At 40.1% G+C, this 17,117-nt stretch overlaps 1 protein-coding gene across 1 annotated transcript; it reads left to right on the plus strand.

Moving 5' to 3' along the window:
* Positions 1 to 6,163: 6,163 nt before the first annotated feature.
* On the plus strand, positions 6,164 to 6,688 carry LOC110900796. Its single transcript, XM_022147660.1, has 2 exons — positions 6,164 to 6,509; positions 6,630 to 6,688. Exons 1-2 carry the CDS (start codon positions 6,164 to 6,166, stop codon positions 6,686 to 6,688), a joined length of 405 nt encoding a protein of 134 aa, XP_022003352.1.
* The last annotated feature ends 10,429 nt before the right edge of the window (positions 6,689 to 17,117 follow it).

Consider the following 17,117-nt stretch of genomic DNA (forward strand, 5'->3'; position numbering starts at 1 on the left):
ATATTTTATTTGTGATGATGACTAAAAGTACACCAGACTTTAATCACTTGTACACTAAGGCATCATCTACTTGTATCTTTTAATCCGTACGTCAATACTGATCAAGACAACTATCGAAACGTCGACAAAAATGAGTATGTTGCCACGATACCTTTTGATATTTTTAAAACATTATAGTTTCTAAGATATAACAAGAATAAGTAAAATAAATTATAAGTTTGTTGTGGAGGGGTAAAAATGTAACTAATTATCTAAAAATTTGATAAAACTCAGGGATTTAAGTGTAATATGTTTAGGGGCTAAAAAATAAATAGTGTTTAAAAGACCAAACTACCCTCATTTTAGGGGTCTTTCTATAAATAAAGGGGGTGAAAAGTTCTTATTTTTTGGGTATCTTACAATACCCCTCCCTCATGCATTATAATATAGTATAGATATAATTTATGTTAAAATATTTATTATTTTAACAAATAATTATATAACTTGGAACAATATTGAAGACATAAAGAACGTAACTCAAAGACACTAACTAATACTAAATCAAGGCACGACCCACCCGGCTAATGAACTGTAGTACGCATGTAGGTAGTCGTGCGTTCTAGAGGAAGCTTTGAGTTACATTGGATTCGAAGAACGCAAAACTGTGAGTTCATGTTCCCCCTTTTCTTTTAACTGTTTTCAGTTTTACAACTTCGGGGGTGAAATACATTACAAAGGTTTTGATGATTACAAATGGTATGGTTAGCTAAGGAATGAACTGTTAGATCATGTGAACGGGTAGGCGATTAACTCAGGACCATTAATCCTCGTAGTAGGACCAAGGGACATGAGTGATAGATCTATTTGGGTGTAGCGAGCCCCACCCATGCGCCCGCCGGGTGGGCCATGAGGTGACTATGTCTTCAAACTGAAGCCGGTACAAATTTGCTAGGATTGAGTCTTCCTGCGTCGTGTCACGTATATTAGTGTATTAGCTACACATTAATTGATCTGTTTCCTTGTTGCTTTCTGTAACACCCCGAAAATCTAAAAACTTTATATTTAATTATAAAGTATTAATCAAACAAGAATTTACTAACTAAGAATTTATAACTCAGTTAGTTACGAGTCTAGGAATGACTTACAATAAGGTTAAAACACTTACATTATAAATGAAATAGAAGTTGAGGGACCAAATTAGTAAAAACTGGAACTTAAATGATTAAAATAACAAATAACCCACCAAACACACACACATGTGTGTGTGTTTAGTTCGAACAGAAGAGAAGGGCGACCAGGGGGTTTCTTTCAAACCCTAAATTTCACAAAAACTCTCAAATTGGAAGCCTAAATCAAGTCCAAATCGAAAACTGAATACATATTAGTGATCACCTCAACGAAGGGATCGAAAGGTATGTGAAATTTTGATTTTTGGTTCCACTTCAAACTTTAGATGAACTCATGAACTTTGAAATTGAGCTTGAATATATGATGCATGGATGAAATTAAAAGTAATATGATGTCTAGGGTTAAACCCTAGATGATTCTTGTAAAAACCTTGCATCATACTTGTAGGGTTTGTGATCACCATTGTAAGTGATTAATCAATTTGTAGAAATTAGATAAACACTAGGATTATGATTTGCTATTCTAGTGAAAACTGAATTTAGGTGTTAAATTCAGAAAGTTTGATGTTAAAAAATTTGTGTAAATGGCCTAATTGAAGTGAATGGTTGAAAATAACATGTCAAGAACCTAGTAATGATTATGTAAAAATTTGACCCGCTAGGTGTTTGTTAAAACGCCTAAGTGAGGAATAAAATGTTAAAGATTGGACAAAAACGCAGATTTGAATATCATAATGAATTGTCCGTTGTTGATTATAAAAGAGTTCTAAATTGGTTGTGAATGGAACTCTTTAGGTAAAGAATCCGGATCATCAAGTGGACAAGCCGGAGGTGATACACACTTGAAGGGTGCGCTTTAAAGGTACGCGACCTATGGTTTTGTTACATTATGTTATGTATTTATTCTAGTTAGTTGTTATGGAATATAATCAAACAAGAAAACCCGTTAAGTCACGGAAGTGACAACTTGCTTTAGACAAGTAAAACGGGTCAAAACATGTGTTAGAACTAGAGTTTGGATGTGTCTAGAAATGGTGATCCCTATTCGGCATCCAAACGGGTCAAAACAAGTTGAGTTGTAAAAACATGAACCTTTGTAGAGGGATTAAAGTTCGGAATATTTGCTTGTCAAATGATTTCGAAAAGCATGCTTAAATCCTTGGAATTAAGCATGATAGTTATTGCATAAGCACCCTCGGGAGGGGAGCGAAAAGCCATAATCGGTAAACACGGAAACGGGTGAAATGGCCTAAAACTAGTGATGTCAACAATACAAGTTGTGGAACTTGTAAACAAATGGGTCAAATAAACAAGAGAAGAATTATAGGCCAACTGCTTTTGAAATGATATCATTATGCAAATCGTGTTGATAAACGAGTCCGTAATTAAATTACGGTCGCGTAGGAAAAAGAATTACGTAAAACGGACTTGTGTAGTTAAAGTTATACAAGTTCTAAGTTAATATTGGTGAATTTTTGTAGCTGGGCAAAGTGCAGCAACAATAAAACAACTTGCTGTCAAAAAGGGGGCTAGGTGTAGCGCGACCCCCTAGGTGTAGCGCCACGCCCCCTCCAAATTCTGAAATTGTTTAATTTTTGGTGTTTTCACTCATGAAGCTTGTTATAGCCATTCTAACATTATCAAAACTAACATTTTATGTGGTTTTGACCTTAGGTGATGGTGGACCTAATCCGGATGGCGATCAAGCAATTATCAAGAACCGAACGCACTAAATAAAACTTCCGCACTTGATCTATTTTGTTTTAAGTGATATGTAAACACTTGAAGTCATGTCTTGAATGTTTAATTAGTAGGGTTATAATTTGAATATTATGATCATGTATGGTCTTAAAATCATGAAAGTTTATGTAAACTCGAAATTTTTGTACTAACTGCATGTGATATATTATTAATTTGGTTATTTTAAGAAGAGTCTTACAAGTTGGTAATCAGAGCGCCAGGTTATCAATAAGTGTGTTCGGTTCAAGCTTGATCAAACATCCGGTAAGATTTAATTGTTTTAAGTATACTTAGTGAATATAGAAATGAAACACGAAGTGACATGCACGAAAAGAGTGTGTAAACTCACTCAAACACGGGAAGTGCATTAAACAAGAAAGGTTGAAACAAGTCATGAACTTGATTAAACCAAAACAAGTAAATCATATGTTATAAATGAAATGTTTAACGGTTAATGTAAACATTTCAGTATTAAAGATGGCGAATAAAGGTAACGATGATGCGGTGCCAAGAGTCACCGAGCAAGTGAGAGAAGTGGTTGCCGAGGAGGTTGGAAAGGCAATCGAAAATAGTTTGTCTGGTTTTATCGATAAGATTCAAAACACGGTTCTGTCGGTAGTGGACGAGAGAATCAAGAAATTGGAAGATAGTGCTAATCTAGCAAAGGAAAAGTCCGGAGGACGAAAGCCTTGTTCATACAAGAAATTCATGGCGTGCAAACCGCCAGTATATAATGAGGAGGTTGACCCAATAGTATGCCAGCGATGGCTAAGCGATATCGAGGGGGTATTTGAGAGGACCCATTGTGATGAAGATGACTACGTAGCCTATGGTACGGGTCAATTAAGGGGACAAGCGAAAGACTGGTGGGATAACAAAAAGAAAGAAATTGGAAGCGAAGCGGCTAAGGCCATGACATGGGATGAATTTAAGACGCCGTTTCTTAAATATCACAGTCCCAAGGCGGTCATTAATCGAATCAAAGAAGAGTTCATGCAACTTAGGCACAAGGGTGAGTCCATAGACAAAATCACGAGAATGTTTATGGATAAGATGAAGTTTTGTGACGAATTAGTGACAAATGAAGAACAGAAGATATATTATTACTACAATATGTTGAGCACCGAGTATAGGGAGTTTATGACTCCTTCAAAATACGAGACCCTTACCGAGATCATCAATGTTGCTCGGGAATGGGAAATTGAATTGAAAAAGCAAGTTGAACGGGGCGAAAGAAGGGCACATGATGTTAATCCAAGCCCTACCAAGAAGGCACGAACGGATGAAAGGGGGAAGAAATCTGATGCAAAGGGCGGATCGCCAAGCTGCAAGATCTATGGAAAAGGTCATAAGGGCGAGTGTTGCTTCAAGGATAAACCTTGCCCCATATGTCGGAAAACGGGTCATATGGCTTCATCATGCCCGGAAAAAGTGACGGTTTGCTACAATTGCTATCGACCGGGTCACAAGAAATCGGAATGCCCTGACCTAGTGGGAAAGAAAGACGGGCAAGACACGAAAGGTGAAGCCCCGAAGGCAAAAGCTAGATCTTCCCACTTGACTGCCGTAGAAGCAAAAGTTGAACCCGAAGTGGTTTCAGGTATATTTGTTGTAAACTCGATTCCTGTGCGTGTATTATTTGATACAGGTACAAATAAATCCTTTATTTCATATGGGTTTATTCGACATCCTTCATTTGTTCTAACAAAATTATCTATGCCTTTAGAAGTAGAGATAGGTAATAACAATAGTTTTATCGTTTGTGATGTATGTGAAAACTGTAAATTGAGCATTGATGACGAAGAATACATAATAGACTTGATCCCGATGGCGATGGGAGAATTCGAAGTGATCGCGGGTATGGATTGGTTATCCCGATACCACGCGAAGGTGGCTTGTTTCCGAAAGGAGATAAAACTGATATCTCCTAGCGGAAAGCACGTTACCATATACGGTGAAAAAGGGGGTAACCCGGTAGTATGTACAATGCTAGAGGCTCACAGACTCATGAAACATGGATGCAAATCATATATGGTATACGCAAGCGAGTCGGAGAAAGAGTCCCCAAAATCGGAGACGTACCGGTGGTACGTGATTATAAAGATGTGTTCCCGGAAGACTTACCGGGAATACCACCAGAACGGGAGGTAGAGTTAGGAATCGAATTGGTTCCAGGCGCAAAACCTGTGGCCAAGGCTCCGTATCAGCTCGCACAGTCAGAGCTACAAGAATTGATGTCTCAGATCCAAGAACTGCTCGACAAGGGGTTTATCCGGCCGAGTGTATCCCCGTGGGGCGCACCAGTACTATTCGTGAAAAAGAAGGATGGCAGTATGCGCATGTGTATCGACTACCGAGAGTTAAACAAACTCACGGTGAAAAATCGATACCCACTCCCAAGAATTGATGACTTGTTTGACCAGCTACAAGGAGCGAGTTGGTTCTCAAAGATTGATCTCAGATCGGGTTATCACCAGTTGAAGGTCAAGGAGGAAGACGTACCGAAGACGGCCTTTCGTACGCGGTACGGGCATTATGAGTTCCTCGTAATGTCCTTTGGGTTGACTAATGCACCCGCGGCTTTCATGGACCTCATGAACCGGGTTTGCAAACCTATGCTGGATAAGTCGGTAATTGTATTTATCGATGACATTTTGGTGTATTCGAAGAATGAAGCTGAGCATGGTTACCATTTGAAAGAAGTGTTAGAGACACTCAGACGAGAAAGGATATATGCAAAATTCTCAAAATGCGCCTTCTGGTTACGAGAGGTGCAGTTTCTCGGGTATATCATTAGTGCCGACGGGGTACTAGTGGATCCGTCAAAAGTAGAAGCCGTGTCAAAATGGAACACTCCAAGGAATCCCTCAGAAATCCGAAGCTTTTTAGGGCTCGCGGGATATTATCGGAGATTCATACAAGATTTCTCCAAAATTGCCTTACCGTTGACCAAATTGACTCGCAAGGAGGAAAGATTTGTATGGGGCATCGAACAAGAAAGAGCCTTCCAAACGCTCAAAGAAAAGTTAACTCACGCTCCGGTGTTAACGTTACCGGAAGGAGTTGACGACATGGTGGTTTATTCGGATGCGTCGCATTCGGGGCTCGGATGTGTCTTAATGCAACGAGGCAAGGTCATAGCCTATGTCTCGAGACAACTGAAGATCCATGAAAAGAAATACCCGACTCATGACTTGGAGCTGGCAGCAGTGGTATTTGCCTTAAAAATATGGAGACATTACTTGTATGGGGTAAAGTGTACCATCTTTACCGACCATAAAAGTTTGAAATATTTCTTCGATCAGAAGGAATTAATCATGAGGCAGAGGCGATGGTTGGAAACGGTCAAGGACTACGATTGTGAAATACACTATCACCCCGGGAAAGCCAATGTAGTGGCAGATGCGTTGAGCCGAAAGGTGGATTATGCCCCGATACGAGTACAATCAATGCAGCTTATTGTGACCTCGGGCCTACTAAAACGAATCCGAGAAGCACAAGTTGAAGCAGTGAAGGTGGAAAACTGGAAAAAGGAAAGAATTATCGGCCAATTTAAGGATCTTGAAGAAGGCAATCATGCTTTGAAAACACGTTTCAATAGAATCTGGGTTCCTAACACATGTGGAGTTAAAAAGCTTCTACTCGATGAAGCTCACAAATCCTGTTATTCCATCCATCCGGGAGCGACCAAGATGTATAACGACTTGAAACAAAACTATTGGTGGCCCGGAATGAAAAGAGATGTAGTGAAATATGTGGATAAATGCTTGACATGTCTACAAGTCAAGGCAGAGCACCAAAAACCATACGGTAAACTCCAACCGTTGGAAATTCCGGTTTAGAAATGGGAACATATTACTATGGACCTATTAACCAAACTACCAAGGACGAACCGCGGTTTTGATGCTATATGGGTAGTTGTCGACAGACTAACCAAGAGTGCTCATTTTATCCCGATACGTGAAACATATACATCCGAAAAGATGTCTGAAGTTTACACTAATGAGATAGTGGCTCGCCACGGAGTACCGGTATCCATCGTGTCCGATAGGGATACCCGGTTCACTTCAAATTTTTGGCGAGATTTCCAAGAGCAAATGGGAACCAAATTGTTCATCAGCACCGCGTACCATCCTCAGACGGATGGACAGAGTGAAAGAACAATACAAACATTGGAAGACATGCTACGGGCATGTATTATTGACTTCGGAGGTAGTTGGGTTGTTTATCTACCATTGGTAGAATTTTCATATAATAACGGCTACCATGCTAGCATCGGGATGGCACCGTACGAAATGCTTTACGGTAGGAAGTGCCGGACCCCGGTGTGTTGGGGTGAGGTGGGTCCACGTGAACTCGCCCATAAAGACATAGTTTGAGCCACTAATGAAAAGATTGATGTGGTTCGGGCACACTAGAAAGCGGTTCAAGATAGACAAAAGTCGTTTGCGGACAAAAGGAGGAGATCGATCGTGTTTCAGGTTGGCGACAAGGTCATGCTTAAGGTATCCCCATGGCAGGGGGTTATCCGGTTTAGAAAGAGAGGAAAATTAAGCCCGAGATTTATTGGGCCGTTTACTATTGTCGAACGAGTAGGAAAGGTAGCATACCGCCTTGAACTACCGGAGGAATTAAGCGGAATTCATAGCACATTTCATGTGTCACATCATCGGAAATGTTTACCGGACGAAACAACTTATATCCACTACGATGATATCGAGGTGGATGATAGCCTGAACTAAGCGGTGAAGCCGATTGTGATTCTGGATCGCAAGGTGAAAATCTTAAGAAACAAAGAAATCAACCAAGTAAAGGTCAAATGGGAACACCGGAAGGGTTCGGATACCACATGGGAATCCGAAGAGGAAATACAACGACTCTACCCAACATTAATTGGTACGTAATTCAGTTTCGGGGACGAAACCTTTTTAAGGGGGGTGGACTTGTAACACCCCGAAAATATAAAAACTTTATATTTAATTATAAAGTATTAATCAAACAAGAATTTACTAACTAGGAATTTATAACCCAGTTAGTTACGAGTCTAGGATTGACTTACAATAAGGTTTAGACACTTACATTATAAATGAAATAGAAGTTGAGGGACCAAATTAGTAAAAACTGGAACTTGAATGATTAAAATAACAAATAACCCACCAAACACACACATGTGTGTGTGTGTGTTTAGTTCGAACAGAAGAGAAGGGCGACCAACGGGTTTCTTTCAAACCCTAAATTTCACAAAAACTCTCAAATTGGAAGCCTAAATCAAGTCCAAATCGAAAACTGAATACATATTAGTGATCACCTCGATGAAGGGATCGAAAGGTATGTGAAATTTTGATATTTGGTTCCACTTCAAATTTTAGATGAACTCATGAACTTTGAAATTGAGCTTGAATATGTGATGCATGGATGAAATTAGAAGTAATATGATGTCTAGGGTTAAACCCTAGATGATTCTTGTAAAATCCTTGCATCATACTTGTAGGGTTTGTGATCACCATTGTAAGCGATTAATGAATTTTTAGAAATTAGATAAACACTAGGATTATGATTTGCTATTCTAGTGAAAACTGAATTTAGGTGTTAAATTCAGAAAGTTTGATGTTAAAAAATTTGTGTAAATGGCCTAATTGAAGTGAATGAAGTTGAAAATAACATGTCAAGAACCTAGTAATGATTATGTAAAAATCTGACCCGCTAGGTGTTTGTTAAAACACCTAAGTGAGGAATAAAATGTTAAAGATCGGACAAAAACGCAGATTTGAATATCATAATGAATTGTCCGTTGTTGATTATAAAAGAGTTCTAAATTGGTTGTGAATGGAACTCTTTAGGTAAAGAATCCGGATCGTCAAGTGGACAAGCTGGAGGTGTTACACGCTTGAAGGGTGCGCTTTAATGGTACGCGACCTATGGTTTCGTTACATTATGTTATATATTTACTCTAGTTAGTTGTCATGGAATATAATCAAACAAGAAAACCCGTTAAGTCACAGAAGTGACAACGTGCTTTAGACAAGTAAAACGGGTCAAAACATGTGTTAGAAATAGAGTTAGGATGTGTCTTGAAATGGTGATCCCTAATCGGCATCCAAACGGGTCAAAACAAGTTGAGTTGTAAAAACATGAACCTTTGTAGATGGATTAAAGTTCGGAATATTTGCTTGTCAAATGATTTCGAAAAGCATGGTTAAATCCTTGGAATTAAGTATGATAGTTATTGCATAAGCACCATCGGGAGGGGAGCGAAAAGCCATAATCGGTAAACACGGAAACGGGTGAAATGGCCTAAAACTAGTGATGTCAACAATACAAGTTGTGGAACTTGTAAACAAATATGTCAAATAAACAAGAGACGAAGTATAGGCCAACTTCTTTTGAAATGATATTATTATGCAAATCGTGTTGATAAACGAGTCCGTAATTAAATTACGGTCGCGTAGGAAAAAGAATTATGCAAAACGGACTTGTGTAATGAAAGTTATGCAAGTTCTAAGTTAATATTGGTGAATTTTCGTAGCTGGGAAAATTACAGCAACAATAAAACAACTTGCTGTCAAAAAGGGGGCTAGGTGTAGCGCGACCCCCCTAGGTGTAGCGCCATGCCCCCTCCAAATTCTGAAATTATTTAGGGGGCTAGGTGTAGCGCGACCCCCTAGGTGTAGCGCCACGCCCCCTCCAAATTCTGAAATTGTTTAATTTTTGTTGTTTTCACTCATGAAGCTTGTTATAGCCATTCTAACATTATCAAACCTAACATTTTATGTGGTTTTGACCTTAGGTGATGGTGGACCTAATCCGGATGGCGATCAAGCAATTATAAAGAACCGAACGCACTAAATAAAGCTTCCGCACTTGATCTATTTTGTTTTAAGTAATATGTAAACACTTGAAGTCATGTCTTGAATGTTTAATTAGTAGGGTTATAACTTGAATATTATGATCATGTATGGTCTTAAAATCATGAAAGTTTCTGTAAACTCGAAATTTTTGTACTAAATGCATGTGATATATTATTAATTCGGTTATTTTAAGAAGAGTCTTACACTTTCATACCAGTTTTCAAGTACATACTTACATACTTACAAGAGGTTTCAAGGTTTATTTGTGCACACATACTAAACACATGAACTCGCTCAACTTTTGTTGATGTTTTTCAAACTGCATGTATTTCAGGAAATTAAGTATGGTTCTGGCGGGCGTTGAAGTTTACAAGTCATGTCTCTAATAATAAAAGGTGTCCTCCGAAGTCGAAGGGTTTGGGTTATGTATTTTATATTGGGTAAGATACATGGCTCGAAACCTAGTTTGTTAGTGCTTCTTGTTACTTAAAACTTGGATTTTTATGTACTAGAAATTGAAGTCCTGGTTTGTGGTTAATCCATGACGATTGTAATATTTCAAAACTTAACTTATGGATGACATAATGGTTTTATCATATAGATGTTTGTTATGGTTGAATGCAATGGTATTAAGCAAGTCACACCAAATCACGCTTCCGCAAATAGTCAGGGTGTGACAGTTTGGCATCAGAGCTTCGATTGTAGCGAACTAGGATTCCTTCTCGAGTCTAGACTACAATCATTAGGGCTCTCACGAAAATATTTTTACAACATGTTTTCATTGCATATACGAGACGCCCAGATCCAGGAAACAAGCATTTTTACAAACAAAAAGACACGAAACACGATAGTGAGGTTGCATTTGTGGTTTAGACTGGGAGACAAAGTGGGTTAGTATGGGAGACTAGGTGGTCTAGTCTGGGAGACTAGGTGGTTTTGTCTGGGAGACTAGGTGGCTTTGTCAGGGAGACTAAGGAAGGATAGAAAGGATTTGTGAGGAACAATAAGGATACATGATTTCGTGATACATTGTCTTTGATTACATTGCCTTTGTTTGCATATACTGGGTGTTAGTGGTTACTATATGTACCTATGTTAGGATTACAACAATATAGGCACACCTGTCATCCTCAGAGGGTGGATTGACGGATGCCTGCGACCCGATGGCAGTCGCATCAGACGACGAGGTTATGCCGCGCCAGAGATATATACGTCAGACACTGAGAGTGACCCTGACATGTTGTCCCAGGACAAGGACGACTTCCGACCGTTCGTGCTACCAGACTTTGGCGGTGATTTAACCTTGCTGATGGTATCCCTGACGAGGATCCTTTTGTCATTCTTGTTTCAGTCCATGACCACCTCATCACTGGTCATCCCGATGGTGAGCCCATCATGGCTCCGATCCTCGATGTTGTACCATTCGTGGTCATTCCTCCCGAGGATCTGCCTTTCGACGATTTGTTTGATGATGACGTTGATTTGATTGTTGATGGTCCTCCTGTCGACGCCCAGGGTGATGGAAAGATAGACGAGGATGCTATTGTTGTTTCCCCCTCCTGAGATTCCTGTCATCAAGTTATCCTCTGATTCCAGTTTGCACTCAGTTTCAGACTCCTTTGAGTCTGTGACATCTTCAGCTTTACAGATGGCCGGATTGCAGCTTTCTGCTACTGACTCAGACGACGCCGCCGCTATGTCTGCCGCACTATTATCTTCTCGAGATCCCACACCTCCGCACGACCCACAACCTGCTCCTGAGCTAGCTCCTGTTCCTTTTGGGTCAGCCTGATTGTTGCACCCACTGACCTTGAGCCGATTTCTGATCCTGACCATGATTCCGTTTGAATTACCAGATATTGCACTCCCTATTCCCGACCGAGTACCTGCACCTGTTGATTTTCCTTTTGCCGAGCCATTTATTCCCCCACCTGCACCCGCTGATGTTGCTCCTTTCCTCCTATGGAGTCTGACGTCCATCGCACTGACTTGCCTATCGTCTTCCTTCAGGACATACCCGCACCCCGTCCAGGGGAAGGTACTTCTGGTCAGCACCCTCACAACGATCCTTTTGCTTCAGCAGCTCTTCCACGGATCCCTTAGACTGCACCGTTTGCTCCTTTCACTTCTTCACCGCTGGACGAGCCATTCCGATGGTTCCTACCATACACTACGCCGATTTCAGACCCCTATCATCCCTCACATTATGGAGGCTACACACGGGATGAGTTGCTCCTGTTACTTTAGCTACAGTTTGAGGTTTTGAGTCGTGGAGTTTTGGAGCTTGAGCTGACACCACGTCATCCACCCTGTCTCTGTCAGTATACTTTGTTCCTCCACATTCATCACTGCCTCTTTTTGCACATCCACTTGCTGCTCTTACACCTTTCCCAGGTTTTAATGCTCGTTTCCTTTCTATCGAGCGACAGATCAGTTACTTACTTCACCGTGTATACGAGCTCGAGGTGGAGCTCGCATATGTTAGCAGTTTGCTTTTCTTCCCTCCTCCACCTCAGTCATCAGTATAGTTGGTTTTTGGCTTTATACAGATTGCATTACCTTTGGAGAGGACACCACTATTGAGCCGAGATTGGGAGGACTTTTGAAGACCACTTTTGACCACGTGATTTTGGTATATCGATAGACTTATTGGACAAGGGTAGGGTGACCCTGTGTCCCTTTTGATGTGATACATTTTGTAGACAATGTGATTGTGGTCGGTAAATAATGAAAGCTCAGTCGTCATGTTCTCACTAAACACGTTGTTGATCCACATGTTTGTGCTATAATTGTGATGTTATATGATTGCTTGCTATGACGATTACTTATAAACATATGTATACACACCTCCTAGGTCTTACTCGTTAAGTAGATGCTTATGTGTCTGTGTCCTTAATAAGACCTGACCTAACCAATCTTCTTCTTGGAAGATGTCACTTCAAAGAAACACCGATACCAACAACCCTCTGCCGACGACAGAAGCGGAATTGCAATAGCGCATCTCACAGGCCATCACACAGCACGAGGCCCTTCGCTCTGAACGCAGCGGAGGTACCTCAGGAAATAACCCACCCAACGGTAATGTTTAGTCACTTAAGACACATTACAAAATGTTTGGACATTTCCAAGTGTGCTTTGCTAATGCCTTATGTGAATGATGTTGCTTATGTAGTAGGCTGCACCTACAAGCAGTTCTTGGGCTGCAAGCCCCTGGATTTCGATGGCACTGGGGGTGCCATAGCTTTTGTGCGTTGGGTTGAGAAGACGGATTCTGTTTTGCGTTTGAGCAAATGTGCACCAGAGGACCAGGTCACGTACATATCTGGACTGTTTCTAGATGGGGCTCTATCATGGTGGAACCTTCAGGTTCAGACGTTGGGCGAGGCTGCTGCGTATGCCTTAACATGGGACGAACTGAAAGGGCTGATGCGTAAGAAGTATTGTTCGAGGGCATAAATCCAGAAGTTGGAGACCGAATTTTGGAACTTGAAAATGGAAGGTTCAAAGATAGCTGAGTATGTGCAAAGGTTTCATGATTTGTCTAGGTTGGTTCCTTATTTGGTGGAGCCAAAGTTTAAGCGGATCGAACGTTTCATCTGGGGATTGGCACCTCAGATTCTGAGCATGGTGACAACATCGAAGCCTCAACAATTACCGATGCTATCGACTTAAGTGTGACGCTCACTAAAGAAGCGGTTAGACTAGGAAAATTTTCTACTTCGGAGGAGAAAAAGGAGACTCCTGTTGAGACATCTGGAGATAACAAGAGGAAGTTCGCAAATTTCAAGAAGGGTATTTGAGCGAGTAACAAGAAGAAGGCCAAAAAGGGAAAAGAATACATGGGTATCCTACCTAAGTGCGGCAATTGTCGACGTTATCAAATCGGGCGATGTAGATATGGAAAATGTGAAAACTGTGGCAAGGTGGGGCATGTCAAGGAGACGTGTAGGCAAGGTACTGAAGATGGAAATGGAGGTCAAGATGGTAGCGGGAATCACGGAAGAAACAACGACAACAACGACTATCAAGGCAGAAAGGGTGACGATCAAAGACTTGGTCAAGGTTGTTTTATCTGTGGAGACAAAAGGCATTTCAGAAAATATTACCCTAAAAACAATCAGGCACGTGGATGAAAGCTCAACAGCGGAGCTAGGGAAGCACGTCAGGATCCAAACGAGGCTATCGGTACGATCCATATTAGTCAACGCTTGCATCTGTGCTGCTTGATACTGTTGCCAATTTTAGTTTCGTGTCTCTAGAGTTTAAGAGTATACTTGGTTCAGTAGCAAGTAAGTTAGATATCCCGTATTCGATAGAACTAGCTAATGGGAAGCCAGTAGTAGCCAACGAAGTGATTAGAGGCTGTGTGATAGAACTTAGAAAGCGTGAGTTCTCGATAGATCTTCTGGCAGTTGAGTTGGGAAGTTTCGACGTCGTAGATGGGATGGATTGATTGTCGAGTAATCGTGCGGAGATTGTTTGCCATGAGAAGATTTTCTACAGCCCGATGGCGAGTGAAGAGACGATCGTGATTCATGGAGAGAAGCAGGATACGCCCCTACAAATTATCAGTCGTTTGAAGGCACTGAAGTCTTTGCGCAAAGGATGTGTTGCCTATTTGACTCATGTCGTGGATAAAGAAGCCGAAGAACCTAAGCTCGAAGATATCTCTGTGGTAAGGGAATATCCTTAAGTCTTCCCCGAAGACACGCCAGGATTACCGCCTCAATGACAAGTCGAATTTTGCATTGACTTGGTTCCAGGCGCTGCGCCTGTAGCCAAGGCATCCTACCGACTTATGCCTTCAGAGATGCAAGAGTTGTCAACACAGCTTCAGGAATTGTTAGATAAGGGATTTATAGGACCAAGTTTCTGGCTTTGGGGAGCTCCAGTTCTATTCGTCGAAAAGAAGGGTGGTAACTTTTGAATGAGTATCGACTACCAAGAGCTGAACAAGTCAACCATTAAGAACCAGAATCCCATGCCGAGGATTAACGACTTATTTAACCAACTGCAAGGATCCAACTACTATTCTAAGATTGATCATTGATCAAGTATCATTAGCTGTGAATTTAGTAAGAAAGTATACCAAGGTACAGTGAGTCAACAAGTTGTTTTAAACATACGCTAATATTATGTTTTCTACACGATACACAAAACAGTTTTACACAGAATACGAAACTTTGAGAACCAAGGAAAACATGTACTTAGGACCTTCGGGAACTTAGGTCAAAACTCATAAAAGGTTATCACTTAGGAACCGCATCTGTTAACTCAAGCAACCCCATTATTCTAACGTATATGCTATTTCAGTAAGCCAAATAAATAAAGTACTCAAATTTCTTATATCGAAATTCCACTTTTGCTTCTAGCGAGTTGACTTTTGCATCTCTACTCCTCTTAATTGTAGTTGCATCACGACAATTTTCTTCATTAAAGCAAACACTCCTTTATCTCGATACCTGATCATTTCTTCATTAAAGCGAATACTTATTGATTCATTACTTGGAAATTCATATGTTACGCATGCACCATTTGTTATGCACATGGTTTCGTTTCGAATAAACGCTTCATCAAAGTTCAAATATTATTTTGCTAAATCTAATTATTGATTTGTGATTCGAATGACCTACATTATTGTAATTGTTGACTCCTTTGCTATCAGGTCAACACACTTTCTTGAAATTTATTTTCTTTCGAGTTACATACATGGTTTATCTTTGTAACCATGCCGAAAATTCCCTTGTCGATACATATGTTTATTGTCGGATTGCGCTAAAACCAAGTTCAATTGCTTGAACTTGTCCATTTCGTATATTCAATTCAAGACATCATATGATGCATTGAGGGCATCATATTCAAATTCATCTTTGCAAGTGTTTCTTTTGTTCCGAGTCGTAGTAGACTTGCTTGGTCTACGGCTCCATTAAGTCGTCTGTTGATTTCGACACCTTGTGGTGATGTTTTCACTAAATTGAAGCTTGCGCTAATCTCGGTTACGCATCTCACTAAACAGTAGTCCTTTGGTGTTCTATATTCAATTGAGAAATCCTACGATGCCATTTGAATCAAGTTTCCAGGTTCGCTTCATTACACTTTCATTTGAATTCAAACACGGTGAACTTGTTCGGTCACCGCTATTATTGAATTATGTCATTTCGACACCTTGTGGTGTCGGTACAACTTGTAGCTTGTGCTAATCATGGTCACTCATTTCACACGAAACTACACATACTTTTGTTTGACTTGCCATTTAAACACTCTTAATGCAACTACGTATTGAGACAACGATACACCAGTTTCTGTTGAATTTCCTTTCGGTGTATTCTCGCGATCCAATAACGTTAACACTCTAATTTTATTCATTCATTTGTTCGAAAGTTGACGCATCATTCTCATGTCATTATTACAATTGAGAATGCTGATTCTGAAACCATCTAGCGAATGTTATTATTTCTAGAACTTATTTGCATACTGTGAATGATCGTTTGGAATTCTATTGGTCGAAACTCCTCTTTTATTGAACCCCTGTGGAATAAGTTACACTAGATTATTCATCTATACGCCTCGTGTCCTTTGACATCAAATTCTGGAACACATACCTTCTTATAGCTGCCGTGTGCCCTTGGATCTATCTGATTCGAATAAGTTTTGATTCGGTTTCGTAGTTAAAGCACTTTGGTATTATTCCTATCCAGGCACGTATAACGTAACCCTAAGGAGTTAATGTAGTATAAATTTCGAGGACGAAATTTTCTTAACAGGGGGAGAATGTGACAAAATTTTATAACATAGTATAAATTCCGTACAATTATTAAAGAACAATTAGTGCTTAATGACTGTGCTGAATTACAATTAATTGCTTGAATTGCTTTCTGGTTATTGTTATTATACATACATGTGCATCATATATTGCAAATGACATATCATTACTGCATACAAACTTTTTTGATTCGAATGATGCACGAAACACCGGCAGAACAGTTATCAGACAAATCAGAAAAATGCTAACGGAGTTCAGTAAAAAGACATACATTGTATTGAGACACCAAATGGGCCAGAAACTAAGTCTTACACTAGTATAGTGTGTAGGAAAGTAAGGATCATAAAACTGCCTTCCTAGTGATAGTTTAAGTGCCGGAAAGTGCCTAAAACTCACATAAACTGCAGAATTCTGCAGAATTCAGCATTTAAACAACTTAATATCATGCAGAAATAAGGTTAAATGGTCCTGAATGCTTTCCTAAGTGTCGGGAATTAAAACTGTCACAAAAGGTAACATAAAGCACACTAAACTGCATAGTATAGCACCTTAACGAACCGGTAACCAACCGAACAACCGGACATTACCCGAAACAACAAATTTTTACTAAAACACTGTTTTAACATTTCCAAGCTAGTTATGGTCCCCGAACATCATAAC

The sequence above is a fragment of the Helianthus annuus genome, chromosome 17, assembly GCF_002127325.2.
Source record: "Helianthus annuus cultivar XRQ/B chromosome 17, HanXRQr2.0-SUNRISE, whole genome shotgun sequence".
NCBI classification, from domain to species: Eukaryota; Viridiplantae; Streptophyta; class Magnoliopsida; order Asterales; family Asteraceae; genus Helianthus; species Helianthus annuus.